This window comes from Toxotes jaculatrix, chromosome 12, assembly GCF_017976425.1.
Source record: "Toxotes jaculatrix isolate fToxJac2 chromosome 12, fToxJac2.pri, whole genome shotgun sequence".
Lineage (NCBI taxonomy): Eukaryota > Metazoa > Chordata > Actinopteri > Toxotidae > Toxotes > Toxotes jaculatrix.
Genome location: NC_054405.1, coordinates 19,273,414 through 19,291,962, shown reverse-complemented (window position 1 = coordinate 19,291,962; position 18,549 = coordinate 19,273,414). Strand labels below are relative to the sequence as shown.

At 39.8% G+C, this 18,549-nt stretch overlaps 3 protein-coding genes across 4 annotated transcripts; all 3 read left to right on the top strand.

Annotated features, from left to right (window-relative positions):
* The first annotated feature begins 271 nt into the window (after positions 1–271).
* On the top strand, positions 272–4,650 carry LOC121190267 (serine protease FAM111A-like). Of its 2 annotated transcripts, XM_041050859.1 has the most exons (4): positions 272–338; positions 1,186–1,287; positions 1,520–1,582; positions 1,837–4,649. In XM_041050859.1, exons 2-4 carry the CDS (start codon positions 1,234–1,236, stop codon positions 3,703–3,705), a joined length of 1,986 nt encoding a protein of 661 aa, XP_040906793.1. In that variant the 5' UTR covers positions 272–338; positions 1,186–1,233; the 3' UTR covers positions 3,706–4,649. The 2 variants fall into 2 exon arrangements, with proteins under 2 accessions (XP_040906793.1, XP_040906794.1); XM_041050860.1 differs by lacking the exon at positions 272–338 and having other exon boundaries at positions 726–1,287; positions 1,837–4,650.
* A 267-nt stretch (positions 4,651–4,917) lies between these two features.
* On the top strand, positions 4,918–8,008 carry LOC121190410 (calcitonin gene-related peptide-receptor component protein). The gene is made up of 6 exons (XM_041051112.1): positions 4,918–5,112; positions 5,810–5,846; positions 5,950–6,048; positions 6,165–6,259; positions 6,430–6,487; positions 7,330–8,008. Exons 1-6 carry the CDS (start codon positions 5,105–5,107, stop codon positions 7,474–7,476), a joined length of 444 nt encoding a protein of 147 aa, XP_040907046.1. The 5' UTR covers positions 4,918–5,104; the 3' UTR covers positions 7,477–8,008.
* Positions 8,009–10,436: 2,428 nt separating this feature from the next.
* On the top strand, positions 10,437–18,238 carry LOC121190408 (protein-tyrosine sulfotransferase 1-like). Its single transcript, XM_041051109.1, has 6 exons — positions 10,437–10,714; positions 13,895–14,602; positions 14,852–15,010; positions 15,189–15,442; positions 17,165–17,366; positions 17,601–18,238. Exons 2-6 carry the CDS (start codon positions 14,195–14,197, stop codon positions 17,634–17,636), a joined length of 1,059 nt encoding a protein of 352 aa, XP_040907043.1. The 5' UTR covers positions 10,437–10,714; positions 13,895–14,194; the 3' UTR covers positions 17,637–18,238.
* Positions 18,239–18,549: the final 311 nt, after the last annotated feature.

The following is an 18,549-nucleotide window of genomic DNA, read 5'->3' as shown; positions in this document are numbered from 1 at the left end:
AAAGGTCAGCACAATGGCGTCAGAAAACTATTTATTTCCCCCATATAAATCATTCGTTTAGCTTAGTTTCACTCTATATTTTTCCCTGGCCATCCAAGACAGGGCAAATGTTTACGTATCCCGTGTAAAGAAACATATACTCCCGCCAAAACGGTGCACCAATGACAGAGCTCCATTCTTGCCGTGTACGCAGGCGCAAACGGTGCACCAATGAACGAAGTCCATGTTCCCAGATCTACTGTCCGCAGCCACTGAAGCGTCTCAGAAGAAGACCTTGGTAAGTGGCGCGAACGTCAAACCAGTATACAGCGCAAGTTGTTGCCCGTGTTAAATTTTTGGTAAGTTGTTCGATCAAAAACTACTTTAACCAGCTAAAGACGCCATAAGGATGATTAACTGTAGTTCATCGAGTCTTGCAACAGAATGTAATCGATACCCTTTTTATTTTACTTCGTACTTGGAGAGTCGGTTAATGCCTAAATGATAATAAATAAATAATAATGAATTAATAAAGCATTTAAGGTGTTTACTGAATTGTACACAATTCAGGGTATTCTCCCGTGTTAAATCACAAATTAAAGTAATTACAGGTAGCCATAGCCACATTTTAGTCATCAAGCGTGAGGGAGGGGTTTAATTTGTGGCCTGAGGTTGGATGCGGTAGAGGAGTAGCACAGAAGTGCTGTAAGTTTGAATGTGAGTTATCCTTCGTTAATCTGTTTACTTCTTGTTAGTTTGCCTTTCTTAGAGATATAGTTCAGTACTGTTATGGGGTTTGTAGTGTAACGTGTTTGTCTCGTATTTTCCGATGCTAGCATAAACGGAGTTTACTACCTGTCTGTTTCGTAGTTATTAATTCGAGGTGTCGTGTTCGTATTATGTGACCTGCTGCTAATTCCTTATATTTCCCTAGCATCTAACATCTTAAACTTGATTAAGTTTTGTTTTGTCGCATTCAAGTGAGTTTTGTTTTTAGTAAAGTGAACCCAAATAAACGTCATACTGATTTGAATTCACTAAATCAGTGGCTGTCAAACTCTTTCTGGCATTCCCCCATTTCGAAGCCCAAAAAGGTCAACCATTAAAAATTATTGATAGTGTTTGAGACCCTCATCACTAAATGGTGATTTCTTGTGTATTGCAAGTTGTTCGAAAATAATCATGTTTCTTTTCCTTTTCCTGTAGGTAAGATACTTAATCACCTCCTTTTCAGCTGGAAACCCCACATTAACTATGGAACCAATGCTGAAGACCAAAAATGAGGGACCAATGGACAGAACTGTCAAGGTACTGATTTTCTCCTGTGTAATGAAATGTGATTCAAATTGTTTCAAATACATGTATATAACCTTTACCACAACATTTTGATTACGTATTTACATGGGTTTAGAAATTTCATCTATCTTTGTATCTCTTATCAAGGACATGAATGAAAAAAATAACACTAATATGTCAAAAGTTTTAAGGATGCATTTCATAATACATTAGGATTAATAACATTTATGTCTCTTCTCTCAAGAATAAATCAGACAGCCATAACGGGGAGAGCAGTCAATCCCATAGTTCACAACTTGTTGCAAAGGTTTGTCTTATTTTATATTTGTTTTGTCAAATAAAAACTTGTTTTCAAAAATTTTTGATTTTTTTTTTTGTTAGATGTTTGTTTAACTTTAGGAGAACATGATTGAAATTGATTCAGTATGTGTTAGTATGTATTTTTGTTTTACTCCAGCCATGTTTTTGTGATAATATGACAAGTGTGGGATTGCTTTAAAGGTATTAAAATTGTTTTATTGTAAATTAATTAAATGAGACTTAACTGTCTTACATTCCTAGAAAGGGGAGCCACATCCAACCCATTCTTTTGAGTGGTGCTTAAATGGCAAGGGACCCACATCTGTTACCTGCAACAAAACTGGAACTGTTGAGGACTCCCTGAGAAGAAGTTCACAGTTTAGAAAAACAGTGGAAAAGAACAAAGGCAAAGAACTTGTCATTTTAAGACATGGGAAAGCTATCAGTTCACACTTTCCATGCAGCTTAATTAAAAATGAGCGTTTAACTGTCAGGTATGTTAAAACTAAAAACATGTCAAAGCCAACAGGTTGTGGCTCTGTTCATCCCAGCAGACAGGGGTCATCTGATGAGCTTGTGATATTTAATGTGCTGGCAAAAGGAGGTAAAGATGTAGTGAAAATCCTGACAAACCCAGAACTAAGAAAGTTCACTCAGGAAATTACTGTTTATGCATACAAAGGGGAAAGAGTGAAGCAAGCTTTAAGGAGAGATGGTCGTTTTCTGAATATCATATTCAAAAAGTACTGTGTACTCTCTCATGCAGTCACTGAAGTAACCACAGAAATGTCCAATCTCGTTGATGATCTTGATGGTAAAACTTACAAGATCATACAACTCAGTAAGTCCAGTCCACCAGATAGTCAGCCTGGTAGTCTTGATGATGCTTACATGATGCCAAGTGATACTCAGAGATCTGACTCTGATGAAAAGCAAGATCCTTCACAGGAGCCTGCCACAACCGGGTCAGAGAATGACAGCACAGTAAAAGAGCTGAATGGTAATACGGCACCAGAAAAAATGTTACGGGAAATAACTGATTCGGAAAGAATGCAGAATCACTTATCTTCGCAGTTTAAACATTCAGTGAAAGGGATGAAAGATGTTTCTAAGCTTTCTCGTATTCAGAACCTCTTGCGTGTGGAATATGGAAAGAATGTTCAGACATGCATGGAAGTGAAAACAATGAAGAAACTGATGGACCTTAGGAATTCAGTTTGTCAGGTGAGAATTAATGGGAGTCCCGGTGGAAGTGGCTTTCTCCTATTTGACAATTTTGTCCTCACAAATTGTCATGTACTTGAAGGCATCACAGGGAAGCTTTATGTTAAGGTCACTGTCCATTTCTCTTATGAAAGTCTAGACCACATTGAGGGAGGACAAGAGTTAGGATCAGAAGTTGAGGTGGAAGAGGTCACTGCCTTTGAATATTCCGATGCATCAGGAACCATGTATGACTGGGCTTTGTTGAGGCTCAGGGCTAATCAGGAATTGCCTGATTGCCTGTTAACACACTTTGGATTCCTTCCCCAAAGCGGTGGAATTTGCATTATTGGGCATCCTGATGGTGGTCTGAAAAAAATAGATGCATGTGCGATTGTTCCATCTCATGACCATAACCGGGTTGTGGCGAAACATTACCATGAAAATCAAGAGAACATTCAGCTGGTTACTCAGCGTTTCTTTGAACGTGTGGCGGAATATCTTCCACAGAACAGACAGGTCCTGACTTACGAGTCTTGTTTTTATTTTGGGTCATCTGGCTCTCCTGTCTTTGATAAGCACTGTAAAGTTGTTGCAATGCATTCAGGGGGATATGCCTACCGCAATGCAAGGGGCCAAACACAGAGCGTCATAGAGTACGGCTACCCTTTGTCCAACATTATCGAACACATGATTCTCCAGCTGGTGTTCGAAAGAAAGTTTGATGTGTTGAAGGCATACCTTACTTGCAGCTTTGCACACCACCAAGACGTAATGAACAATGTGAAGAAACTGGTTGAGGGCAGAAACCTCACACAATTTAAAAAGGCAGTCAGCAGTTTAGTGGCCACACCTGACAACAGTTTGAAGATGTTCTTTGAATTCTTCTCTCAGAAAGAGGAACCCATCCCAATGGATGAGATGTAAGTGTACACTCACTGTTGCCGTACTATCTAGTGACAAGAGATACAGTCAGAGCAATTTCAGTCATGCAGTTAGCAGCATTGTAGTCATGTCTGTTTTCATATATCAGGATAGTTGTTAAACACCCAAAGAATTCAGGGATTGGAAGAGAAATCTGATGCAAAACTTGGTGTATATGTTGTTTTATGTAATCGTAATCAGGTTTTGGATTAAGGGAAGTCTGTTTTTTCATTGTCATTTTTATTTGATTTTTTTTTTAATTTTCATCATATTTTTTAAGATCTCAATTATCAATAAGCCACAAAACCTATTATCAGTCTGGCTCTCATTTCTTCCATTTTACTGTCTTTGGAGTTTGAGATTTTGGTTTTATTTTTTAATGTTTAACATTTAAAAGCAATTGTGTGATACAGGATATTGCATTTTATTGTACTATATCTATTGTGTTGGTTACTGTTTTGAAAAGGTGTCTTGAAATGAGAACTGGAATCCCAGATGAACTAAAACTAGGTCTTTCTTTCATACTCTAAGAAATTAAGAATTATGATTGTGTGACGTTCAGTAAATGCTTTTTTGTGTTTAGATTTTGGTTATCTCATGTATTCTGTCAACATTATAAATGTTTGAATTAGATCAAATTTTGAGAAAGTTACAGAATCTGTTGAATATCTCTCATACTGACTTTCTACATTTTATGACGGTTGATAGTGAAACTAAACACTTTGATGTTGTTTGTAAGTTATCATGAAATACAGGAACAGAACTTAATGCTAAAATGCCATATCTGTAATGCAGGTCTGTTATGCATGTGTGTAATGGGATTAAAACAAAGCAAAGTTGCATTTGGATTTTAATTTTTGGTCACCAGACAGATGAATGCAGAAACAAATGGGTAATAAGACTGAAAATCGCTTGTGTTAAAGGACTCTGTCAGCCAACCAGTTCACTTTCATGTGTTAGGGATCAATTTGAGGCAATCAAGGAATCACAGCTGCCAAAAGATCCCCAGAAGAAATGACTTGGATCTGTTTGTCAAGCTCCAAACACTCCACACTCCACAGGATTTCTTTCTTCATGGTTCCAGCTTTGTGTTTTTCTGTAGTGAGTCGGATTGAACAGCAGGTGGAGATATTTTCACAGTTTGATGCTTTATTCTTCACATGGATACCATTAGCTTCCACAACGTGATTGTCATGTATTGCCTGTGATCCACATCAAATAATAAGCATTTCTTTTTATTATTCATCATAAACAGCATTTTATTATTATAATCTTTTTCCTTTTTTTCGCTGAAAAAGGAATAAAAACAAGATCGTTTAATGCCGGCGGAACGTTTCGCCCAGAGTCAATTTTCTACACGGACAGTTTTGTTGAACCGAACCAAAACCGAGGGCCTGGCAAAATGGAAGTGTAAGATTTCTCCTAATTGATTATTACATGTTTTGTTTTTTAACAGTCAGTTTATTTATTGGCAGTTATATAGTGTTTATTTCAACTGTAGACAAACAATGTGGTTAAAGTTAAACCACTACGACTCCAACTTGTCGGAAACAGGAGTGTAACGACACAACTGTTTCAGACGTATTTTCAAGCGTCTGATTTGGTCTAGTTTCTCAAATGTGAGGATTTAATTTTTTCTATGTTACTGGTAATTGGCATAAGAAATGGGTATTTTTGGGTTTTGGACTTTTTTTTTAATGACTTGTGCTTTCGGGAAATTGTTCTAAGCGTTTTCACCACCTTCTATCATTTTACTGACTAAATTGTGTGATGGACAAGAATCTATACATCATTAACGTCAAAAACCTTTGCACAGAATTTGAAACAATAATGGAAAAAACTAAAGCTACATTGTTGTGATCCACAATTTTTTTTTTTTTAAGTACCTCGTCTACATATTATCTCTCACTATAAAAAACTTTTCTTCTGTTAATGAAATCAAAATAATCCAAACTCAAAGGATACCTGAGCGCACGCTGCTCTCTAAATGAAGACTGTGAGATGCGGTTAATTCAAAAGTGGCTGAACTGACCTTTGAGAAGAGATTATTTGGTTACATATACGTTTTCTCAAAAATGTGCATAAATATTTTTTTTCTTCTTTTCAGGAAAAACGCCAACGCTGCTATGCTCAGTAACTATGAAGTAAGTTCATGCGTTCTGTCTCACTGTTTGACTAAAAATGTCCAGTAAAGAGATGAAAGTATTTTAGTGTCACTTCATATTTGTCTGTCTGTGTGTTTCTCAGGTGTTTAAACTCCTGACAGACCTGAAGGAACAAAGGAAGGACAGCGGGAGGAACAAGCACAGCACTGGGCAGCAGAACTTAAACACCATCATGTATGAGGTCAGCTCACGCCCTCTCCTTCTGCGGAATGACTTTAACCTGCTCGGTTTGCCTGTGGCGTCGCATTTACACTCTGACAAAAGCTCGCCCACAGTTTCCTCTGCATCTCCCCACAGACGCTGAAGTACCTGTCGAAGATGCCCTGCAGCAGACAGAGTCCAGAGATCGTCAAAGAGTTCCTCACCACCATGATGCCCCACAAACTCACAAAGTCAGTAAGATCACAGAAAGGCTTAGTTTTCATGTTTTCCTTTGGTATTTACAAAAACACACACACACACATATAGAATGTAAAGATATATAGGCACATATGCTGTATTTGTGCACTGTTACATATACCATATACACAATGATGATATTTTTTCCCCCCGATTTCATCAGGGCTGAGAAACTGCAGTTACTTAACCACCGACCACAGACAGCAGTGGAAATTCAGCTGGTAAGTGTAGAAAATGAAGAAGTAGAAAATGAAACAATATGTTATGATCTGATTTTGAAGATTTCAGTCTTCAGTAAATGGGGCTGAGAGTCACAGAATTGTAGGCAAGTACTGGGAAATGGACTGGTAAAGTGTTAATTTTGTGTTTGTTTTTCATAGGACTTTTTTGACACTAAGAAAACTATAGAATAACACCAGCCTCACTCTCTTTTGTCTTTTTAAGACTGTAATAAATCTGTTAAGTTATAACTCTATAGGCCAAGTTGTATGGAGCCATTTGAACAACTGTACTGTTGTGCAAATGGCTCTGTTGATTCCATTACTGTAGGTCACTCATTGGTGGGACATTTAAAGTGTCTGAATCTGTGTCACTGATTTTGCTCACCATGAAACATGACATATACAGCTCCTACTCTCAAGCCATACAGCTTCTGGGGGATTTCAGACGTTCAATCCATTGTTAGAAACGCAAATACATAATAAATATGGTGTACATGAAAATGTGAGATGGTCCTGCAGATATCTGGACTCATACAAATGTAAAGCATATTTTCAAAGCTAGAAAGGGATCTGAGACTGAACGGTTGTTAAAAGATGCCTTGCCTTGTTTACTGTTATTATCCCACATGATTCCTGAGAGTTTAACTTCTTGTTTTTTGGTTATCATTTGAATTTGCCAACATCTGAGTTACAAAACCACACATTTATTCTGTTAGTTTGTGTGGAAAACAAAGCTCAAGCAAAATTTACACAAGTAGAGAAATGCAGTTTGTCTGTTTCCTTGGCACAGCAAAATATGTGAGTACCAAATAGTGGAAAAAAAAGTTTCTTTTTGTGTTCAGATGGTAGAAGAGAGTGAAGAGCGTTTATCGGAGGAGCAGATTGAGGAGTTGATCCAGACGGTGGCAGGCGTCCTACCCGGTGACCCTGAACAGGAAAACGCAGCTCCACCAGAAGCAGAGATGGATGAAGGCGGTGAACAGCCATGACACAGTGACAGGCCAGAAATGACCCACAGGTGAAGAACTGGAGAGGCGTTATTGTTGCTTTAACCCGTGCCGTTTTGCATCACTGCTTGAACTGAGCAACTTGCTGACAGAAAGGATGCACAGTGGCTGTCTGGCCATGACTAAAGGGACCTCATTACCTCTGAAACACCTCATGAAGTGATTCACATTAAGGTGAATCACTTAATGAATGGAAGCAAATAAGCACATTGTGGTTTACATTTATGTGTGTGCTTACAGCTGGATTCAGATCAGACATGCACACACTTTCGTAAGCACGGGTTTTTGGACAGTGAGTCACACTTGTTTTGCACCTGACTCATCTAATTTGTGTTTCACATCAGATAATGTTCATGCAGAGACAGTCTGCTATTAACCCGTTATATTTTTTGGTTTCTGACTGAAGGTTAATTGCCAGTTTCTACCATGGAGCATAGAAATAAGGGATTTGTTGCTTTGTGATTTCCAGAGCTGTAATATATGTCAGTCATGCAATTAAACTTGTATTGGTCAGACAGTGTTATCAGAGTGGCTGTGTAATAACCAAGAGAGTAGACAGTAGGGACCAAGAAGTGATCTTTGTCTCTTATTTGTGAGTAGAAGTGTTACCCTTTTTAAACGTGCTGACCCTTTTCCTCTCTTAACAAAATGAAACCTAACAGCTGAAATGTGTCTGCAGCTTTTTGTCACTTTGAATGACATGGTCAGGAAGCAGGGGAGTAGGAGAGTTAACTCTACATTTCCCTTTCAAAAAAGGCTGTAGATGTTTTCTGAACGTTGATGTGCTAAAAGAACATCTAAAAGAGGAATTAACTGTTCTTGTGTGGCTCAGCATGTCAGACTGTGAAGAGCTGGTCCTAAATTGGGGCTATAATCTGAAACATATTTGACAGTGGTGTCACCTTCAGCTACAGAAGACATCTTCAGTGTATCCTTTCTGTGCCGTACAGTAGGTCAGTGAATGCAACACAAAGGTAGCACCCGTGGGATGCCATAAACTCAATGCATTGGTCATTCAGTTTTCTGTAAATTTAGTTATTCTGTCTGAGGACTATACTGAGTGGTGTAATGAGTGGTGATAGTAATTGGTTAATCATCCTCACATAGTATTATTGTAGTCATTTAGTTCAACACACATTTTTTTTTCAGTTGTTGGTTAGTCACAGATTCAGATATTTCACAGGAAATAAACTGCAGACTGAGACATAAACCCACAAACTCTTCAACTGCAGGGTCTGGATCATCTTGTGTTTTCTGTGCTGGGATGTTTTGAAGTAACAGAGGAAGTATGTGTTGGTTAGACTCATGTATTTATCTGTTGGGTTTCCTGTTAGTGTAGTACATCAATTTCCTGTTCTTACCTAGTACCTTGTCAGGCTAAGATGCAGAGGCGAAGTGAAAGTCATGGACAGTGACTTTGAACCAGCACATCTAGAAGCCCCAAGTGAGACCCTGCCATTGGTTGAGCTTAGAAGTGAAGACACTGATTGTATTATCTGATAAAGATCTTTTACACATATACCCATTCAGATATTCATACATACACAAAACCATGTGCTCATGCACAACACTGTTGACTTACACACAAACCTTTTTTTTCTATGACCTATGACCTAGCATCCAGATACAATCTTCTATCTTACTGTAGTGGATGGGTGACCCTGATTTTGTGTAAAATCAGAGGTGCTGCTGTGAAATAACACAGTGAAGAAATGTAGTTTTGTAATACTGAAATTTTAAGATTCCTCTTTGCGCTGTGGGAGCATTTGATAAGCATGTTATCATTAAGGTTCTGAATTGCATTATTTTTTATATTTTGTAGAGTAGTTTATTAATTTAAAAGTTATTGATTACAATCTGATGAATATAACATTGCATTACTTTCATCCTGGATCTCCTGGATGAGGGCCCTAAGGTGGTCCATGCTTTATTAACTGATCTTGTCTAGTTTTATGGGCTTAACTGTATCAGTTTTGTGCTTACATGTTACATAATCCTAGCAAATATGAGAACAGGTAGTCGTGCAGCATAGACACGCTGTACACGCTGCAACGAGAGTGGGATGAGCAGGGTTAATAAAGGCCTAGCAGCTCATTTTTTTGCCCTGAGGCTGTCTCCTAGCCTAATGTGGCCATGACTTTTTCAGATTCAATCACAGTTTGTGTTCATACAGCAACAGGGATGTGCTCTCTAGTCATCCACTCCATGCATGTGTCTTTTAAATAGCGTAGCCATTTTTAAAGTATACAGATAAACTCAATAAACAAGATAAACAAATCAATACTCTCTTGTTTCACACATGCTTACAGTGGCATCAGACAGTATTTAGACCCTTTATTTTGTTGTAGGTTTTTATTTTAAATGCACAAAAGTACCCATCAATCCACATTCAATAACCTAAAATGACAAAGTGAAAAAAGTTTTTTGAAATGTTTTGCAAATGTATTAAAATGTAGTTTTATTTATTATAATTTGACAAACTTATATAATTTGGTCACACAGGTCCTCCACAAGGGCCAAAATGCATCATGAGGATCCATGTCATACTAAACGAGTTACTAAAAGCTGTTCTACAAATGAAAAGGCGGGCAAATGGAATGAGGCGGGCTTAACCTCCACTAAATCCTACACTGTGATTAAATTTCCCCTGTGGGCTTTTAACTGAGAGTATACGAATCGATGAGGTAAAGTAATTTTAGCCTCCAGTGCGAAGAAGAAAAAGGAAAAAAAAATAGAAAGACAACCTTGGTTTGTCACAGCGGTGGAATTGCCCTTTAACACTTCCACCAATAGGAATCGTCCAAGCAGATGTGTTTTAGAATTCAGATGGGCCATGGACCAATCAGCGCTCAGCTTTCTCTGTCTGCCTGCGCTCGTGAGCGCTGTGGGGTTTCTCCGCCCCCCCCCCCCCCCCCCCCCCCCTCAAAGGTGTATAGTACGGTCCGACTTCTCACGGCTCCGAGTTACGCTGAGAGCCAGCGACCGACACGTTGTTTAATATGTGCTTTTCTTAAAAACAAAACAAAACAAACAAAAAATAACATACTAAATGGCGAAGATACGTCCGCTGTGATCTTCGGCGGTAGATTCTCCACATGAGAACAAACAGCGTTGTCTCTGTGGGGATAGAGGAGCTGTTCGTTTCAGCCGTCTGGATCAAGGTTCATGTGTTTTGTTTTTTGTTTTTTTCCTTCGGATTTCGGCAGTTTCTCAGACGCTGGTGAGTGGATATCATTTTTAACGAATATAAATCTTATAACGCGTGTGAGAAAACCTAGGGACAGCGAGACATGAATCGGTTTGTACCAGGTACAGGCACCGACAGGCTGTGTGGTTGTCGCTGGTCTGTCACGGTGTGTTTTGACTGATAGCAGGTCAGTCACCTGGTGCCTGCCCGCCTCCGGTGCATTTTTTCTTTTTGCAAACAAGACGCATCACCAAAGCCAGGCCAGATGTTCGTTGCTGCTGGGCCTGCGCTTTGCAGCTGCACAATAATCCTATTTATACACGAACAAACACCATTGGCTGCGGTGGCACTGTAAAGCGTCGACCTGTTTATCATGTTTCCATCAGTATGCACCTGGATCACTAAATGTTTTGTGCAGCAATCGAGAAGCTGCAACTGAACACGCACCTTCAGGACACTGAATTCACATTTCTGTTTGTTTTTTGGATACTGAGCAGAAACTCGTTGCAGCACAGAGAGGGTAAGAATAGCTCGTACAAGAATACATGTCAAAAATGATTCATTGGAGAGCATCCATGGAAACAGGTTGTAACAATAGACAAGCTCCTCTGAACTACCATATGCTATGAGTTAGTGTAACGAGAAAATGTGGAAGTTGCTCTCCCACTCAGAGTTTCCCCTCTTCAGCAGGAAGTCAGCGTCACTGCTCCCTCCTGTGAAGAACAAGGAGGCTTTAAGTCTCCTGAAAACCTGCTGGTCAGAGATGTCACCACTATGCACTGGTGGTGGTGGTGGTGGTGGGGGGGGGGGGGGGGGGGGGGGGGGGGGTATTTTGTGTAAGGAGGCAATAAAGGATATAGTTCTTCCGCATTTGAACACGGACCTTTTTATATTCAATTACTTTCACATATTTGGGCACTGAGGGGAAACAATTGTTGCAGCACCATACAAAGAAAGCAAGAATAGCTCATAGTGTTAGAGCCATAGGGAGCATTCAAGGAAACGGTTCCAAGGATGGATGACTGTAATGCACTAGTCTGAGTTTAGTGAAAATGTAGGAAGTATGAAGGAAGTCAATGTTTCCTCTCCTATGAAGAGAAGAAGGTGACCGTGGCTTTAGGTTTCCTGATGACCTGCAGTTCAGAGGTGTCATTTTTCTGCTTTCTGGCCTCAGCTATCTTCTGTTGACAGACTGTGATCACAGGTTGTTGTTTTCATCTTATCATTAGGCTTTTTCGTTGCCTTGTTTCTGATCACGGAACGCAGTGGCCTTTTCAAGGTCAGGTTTCGTCAGAGCAGGAACCCACAGCTAGATTTTGTAAAAACCCCTTAAAAAAAGCATTTTTTTTTTTTCACTTCCCTGAAATGGTGTCCAGCCAAGCAGATAGTTTTGGTTTTATTTGCAGAGCTTCTCAGATATCTCAATCTGAGATTGTTGCTTCTTCTCCAGAACAAAGGAGGTGAAGCAAATTTTCTTTGTGGTGTTCATGCTATTAAAATATTAAATACAAAAATTAATCAAAAACATTTCTTTCTAGAAACAGTGTCTCGCTATTGAACAGTTTTCATTTTGAATTTTCTTCCCAAAAAAATAGTCCCTGTGAAACAGCTGGTTCTGTGGATTATCCTGATTATTATGTTGCTTAGAATTTTTTAAATGGAACCAAAAATCAAAGAGTGGAAATAGCTGATCAATTAGTTGATCAAAAGAATCCTAATCAACGCCTGTTTTGATAATTGACTTATCCCTTAAGTCTTTTTTTCAGCTTTAAACACTAAATATACTTGTAGGCCAGCAACTAATGATTATTTTCATGATAGATTAATCTGTTGATTATTTTATTCATCAATCGTTTCATAGTTTTATCCATAAAATGTAAGAAAACAATGAAAGCATGTTATAATTACCCACAGCCCATTAAGATGTATTCAGTTTATTCATTTTATTCAACCAACAGTACAAAACCCAAAGATATTCAGTTTATTATCATATATGATGAAGAAATTATCAAATTTAGCAAATATTTGGTATTTTTGTTGAAAGTGACTGAAATGATTAATTGATTATTAGAGTCGCAGATTTTATTTCAGTATTTTGTCAACTATTTCATCAATAATAATTGTTAGTTGCAAGAAGATGTGTTGTTTTTCCTATTTTGGGTGACTTTGCCCTTTTAAATCTACTGAAGAAAAAAAAAGCAGCAAGGCTCATCTTAAACCACTGCCCTAATTCTCTGCAAACTCCAAGTAGCTTAATCTCTGCATGAAAATGCATTAGAATTACATGTAAAGCTTGTGGATACCACTGGACTTAGCATGGCTTAAAGCATTTAAGTATCCCAGCCAGGTCGACATGTCCTCATTTCCAGCTGTTTTTTTTTTTTTCTTTTTCCCTTGATGGTCAGACTGAATTTTATGGGCAGGCTTCTCCACCACAGAGAAAGGAGGTTTCCCCACGTGGCATCCAGATGTGAGTCTCCCTCCACATCCAGTCTGAACAAGAGAGAAACCGAAATACCTCTGAGAAAGGGGGACAAATTCCAAATGTCCCTCTGCAAGAAGTAAAGCTGCTGTTTGAGTTGTAAATTTGTATGATTTTACTTGTGGTGTGCTTAATAAGAGGAACTGGACCTTGGCTTACGCTGACAAAACTGCTCATGTGCACATTGTAGGGGAGAAATGGGGAAGTTGCATGTCTTGCTTGGTCAATAGTACTTTGACCGTAAATAAATTGCTTTGCCTTTCAGTGCGGCAGAAACTGTCACTGAGAATAAAAACATGAGGAAGTTGTAATTAGTGGCCTCAGATATGCTGCCTGAGAGCGTGTCTGTGTTGCATGCCTCAGTGAAGTTCGATATGGCTTAAGAATCAGTGGCTCCCCAGAGGAAAGAATGCAGAATAGCTCCTTTGGAAACAGAAGCAGGATTAATTTCAGATCCTATGGATGTGTGTTCTTGGAAAAATAACGCTGCAGCCACCATCGTGCCCTGCTTAGCTCAGTCATGCTGGGCAGTGGCCAATGTTTGAAGTTATTCGTTATTGGAAATTTAAAATAGGAGGATTTATGTTTTTGAAATTGTGCTCAGTCTGCAGCAGGATTGTCAATCCCAGAGAAACAGAGGCATTTATTTGATATTTGGTAAGCAGTATAAACTGATTCCGGTGCAGTTCTTGCTCAGATGTATGACATGCTCTGTGTTTTATGCACTGTAGGAATGATGGATAAGAGACGTGGCTGGCTGTGGAGGGCAGCAGGCCTGGATCCTGCTCTCCGACACCAGGGTTGAGAAGCTGCAGAGGAGTGAGGGGTTTCCCCAGCTCACGCCTGACTTCCCCCTCCTGACCTCCGTCAGGCCTTCCTCATCATCATCTCAGCTGTCTTTCCTGCACTCATCTTTAACTGCTTGACTGTCAAGCTGGGTCTAACTGACTTTCACTGAAATATAAGAAGAAAATCAAGTGCCCCTAAATATAATTTTATGTCCTCCTAAGTTCCAAACACACCCAGCAACCATGAGGAACACCAGGTCAGGTCTTCTGCTGGGCTGCGTGCTCCTCTGCTCCGCCTCCCTGCTCTACCTGGGCATGAGCGGGATAGAATGCCCTCCAAAAAGCCATCGGCACAGATGGATGGAGCTCAACCTGGGCTTGGCCAATCAGAGTCTATCCCTCACTGAACACTTCCCCGAAGACACACCGCTGATCTTCATCGGAGGCTTTCCCAGGAGCGGCACCACACTGATGCGTGTCATGCTTGATGCCCACAATGCCGTGCGGTGTGGGGAAGAGACCCGCGTGATTCCCCGCCTCTTGGCTATGCGTGCCACCTGGAGTCGTTCGGTGAAGGAGAGGATACGATTGGACGAGGCGGGTGTCACGGACCAGGTGTTGGATTCAGCCGTGCGAGCATTCCTGTTGGAGGTGAGCTGGTCTGTGCTTCATGTAGTCTGCTTCAGACAAAGTTATCTGTGTAAATGTCACAGTATCCTGGGTAGTAACTAGTCTATTTTAGGTAAGATATTCATGTTTCTATTAATAATAGAATAAGTGCTCATCTACATAATAAACAAGACAAGACAAGATGTTTATATTTGGTAGCACTTGATAGCATGCAACAACACAGCCATTTCATGTTGAAATACTCACTGTTTTTACTGTGTTGTGTTTCAGGTGATAGTTGGCCATGGGGAGCCTGCACCTCGCCTTTGCAACAAGGACCCATTCGCTTTGAAGTCTCTGTCATACCTTGCGCGCATCTTCCCTAAAGCCAAATTTGTGCTAATGCTACGTGATGGGCGGGCAGCCGTCCACTCCATGATATCACGCAAAGTAGGCTGGTTTTCTTTTCTTATCAGGGCTGCAGGCAGACAAACTTCCTCACAGGCTTATCTTTCCAAACAGCCACTTGAGAAGTTTGTTCTGGTGCCACATTGTGACCACATGAATTTCTGTGTTTGCTCTCTGTTGTGACAGGTCTGCTCTGTTTCTCTTATCTCTCCATTCACAGGTGACAATCTCTGGTTTCGACCTGACCAGCTACAGGGACTGTCTGACCAAGTGGAGCAGTGCGGTGGAAACCATGTTCAGCCAGTGCCAGGCAGTCGGGAAGGGCAGATGTCTGCCCGTCCGCTACGAGCACCTCGTTCTCTACCCAGAGGAGGAAATGAGGAAGTTGCTTCACTTCCTAGACCTGCAATGGGATCCGTCAGTGCTGCACCATGAAGAGCTGATTGGAAAGGCTGGTGGTGTGTCTCTGTCCAAGTGAGTATTTCGAATGTGCTTGTACACCGAGCTTACCCCTTTGCTCTAGAGGTATCTACCCATGCAGATGGTTTCAGTTTCACGAGCTGAGGTTTTGAGATATCTACCTCTGAAACTTATTTCTGGAAAGGCAAGTTACTTTTAAGCTTTCAAATGTGTGCATGTATGCATACACATCATCCAGCAGTCAAGCAGTCCATGCACATGTTGCATATAAAGGATACAGAATTAAACAGATTTTATTATTGCTCCTGTAAATTTCCACGCTGCTGGCTTTGAGGAGCAGGCCTATTTCAGGATGAAAGGTGCCATTTTTTTCAGGCTGCTGGAAAAAAAGGGCAGCTGTGATTCTCAAATCTCACACATCTATCTCACTCTCTCTGTCAGTCAACTAGACATGTTCATGGGCTGTTGCTAAGAATAAGCAGGCTTGTGAAATTGCTTGGTGAACGTGTTGTGTACTGTAGTAGAGATATGTTGGAATTTTGATGAACCCTCAGACAACAGTCATGAACATGTGTTTAGCCATATACCAAGACTAATTACTCAAAGCACAGCATGCCATACTGCTGGAGTGCCTTCTTGTCTTTGAGGAGTCCTCTAAAGACGATAAATGTGTATATTAATTCTAAAGTTTCCAGTAACGATTATTTGTATCATCGATTAATCTGACAGGTATTTTCTTGATTAATCAATTAGTCATTTGGTATGTAAAATGTAAATATTTTAAAAGTTCTGGTCACGATTTCCTCGAGATGAAATATTCCAATAGCTTTTTTTAGACCAACTTCATGTCCAAAACCCAAAGATATGCAGAAAAGTAGCAAAAAATACTTTCTTTATATAATTTTTGATTAACAAAATAACTTATCTTGTTTCCAATTAATTTTATGTGAATTGATTAATAAATTAAAAGACTAATCATTTAAGCTCTTGTTCCTTCTGGATTGGATTTCTCCATGTTTGTTGACTATGGTGCAACATAGAAATAGAAAGAAAGAAGCTCTTTATTTCTCAGGGACTCATACTGAAACCTGATGAAGCTTACAGACTCAGTGGGTATTTAGTTTGTGTTGCAGCACTTGTTCATGATTCAAGCAGAGCATCTCTTTGCAGGGCAGAGGCTCAGGGGATTTAGTCGCTTAATGAGGCCACATTCTGAGAATTAGCACCCTTATGTTGATTAGTTATGCAACGATTGGTGCAATATTAGTCACACAAATATTTTGTAACCTGCTTAGAAATATAAATTATCAGAAAATATAGCATGTTGTGGTTGTGAATCGTGGGTGCTCAAGCTTACGCACTCGTTCATTTATTTAAGGTGAACAGGTTGACAGGTATGGAAGATTTAAAATGCCAAAATTAAAACAAAACAAACAAATAAAGTGAAATACAGTACACATTGTCATATGTATTTCCTTTTTATGTCATAAATAAATGATAAACATTTGTGAAAAGGACAATTATTTAGCTTGTTGCCTTTAACAACTAAAGGATTTGTTTTCATTTTTTCATTTATTTTGATTAACTTGTTTTTCATTTAATTATGACACAGTAAATTTATACAGAAAAAATCAAGTGGATGTGAGCACAGGTGAGTCCACCTGCTGGGCATTTCTGCTTGTTGCTCCTGCAGCAGTGCCATTGTGCAGGCTGCACTTTGTTTGTTTAGGAGCTTTTCCTCTTCCGTATAAAACTTGTGTTTGCCTCCCTGCGCAGGGTTGAGCGTTCGACGGACCAGGTGATGAAGCCGGTGAACACAGAAGCCCTCTCCAAGTGGGTGGGGAACATTCCCGCTGACGTGATGAGCGACATGGCTGAAATCGCCCCCATGCTGGCTCGCCTTGGCTACAACCCTCACGGCAACCCCCCCAACTACACAAGGCCAGAGCCCGTGGCGTCCCCGTTCAAATACTCACAGGTGAGGCAAAGGAATGTGAGCTGATGAATTTTTAAAAAAGTTTTTACTGAAAAGAAAAAATTAATTTTCAATTGAACGTGCTGAAGCACAGAGCCTGAAGAACAAAAAATGTGGCACAAAGCACGACAGTTTGCAGCGCTGACGTGTGGTTTGCGATCATGACTCCTCTAGATTTCCCCCTTCGGCCTTGATATTTCCAATCATCAGTGAACACTGTACCTGTTCTTTCCTCAGAGTTTGAAAACAGCAGAAACTCCACACCCCAGTTAAGCGACAGAGGAAAATGCTGTAAGCCCAGCTTCGCTGTTCCACCCTGTGGATGCACCTTAACGACAGGCCAGCTCAGCAGTAATTCTCACAGGAACATTTTTAAAGTGTCCCATGTGTATTTTTGAATTGTCAGACTTGAGTGTTCATGCCTGTACATGGGTGGAGTGTTTAAAATACAAATTCGTTCAACTGGTTTGGGGTTTAAGTCTCAGATCTTACACCGTATGTGGACTACCTGCTCAGGGAAGTTCGCTGCTCCACGGTGAACGGACAGTATTACACTGCAATTTTGACGCATCCTCACACTTCGTACCTGACAGTATTTCAATATGTCTGTAAGTTGTTATGACTTCTCCACAAATGTGAATGTGTCTTTACACAAATCTTTGACTTACTGAGAATTCAGTCAGTGTCCATCAAACATAATGACTGTATATTTTTAAAGATGTACGTTTATTTTCGTAATAAATTATTTTGGTGTTGACCACGCATTCAGGAATTTAAAAGTTGTTGATTCTGAATTGAGGGTTTTTGATTGTTACATATTTGTTGAACACGAATAAAAAGAGCCTAAATGTCACCTTATAATGTAGTTTATGCATTTTGTTCTCCATTAATTCAGTTACACACTCCACTCCATCGTGTGTGCTTGACAGGGTCTTTGCATATTTTGTCTTTGTATCTTTAGCGCCCTCTAGTGATTCAAAGACAAATTAACTGACTGAAAAAACATTTCAGGTCCCTATAACAGCAGTTACACTTCCTAGTTTAGTAGAAAAAAGGTCCAAAGTTAGTCAAACTTGTCTTTCTCGTTTTGACTTTAATGTAACTGACAAATCAAACCCTGAGACAGACTTGGACATTGACTGTTAAAAAATTAAAAAAAAAATACAAAATTTAATTATAGTTTGAA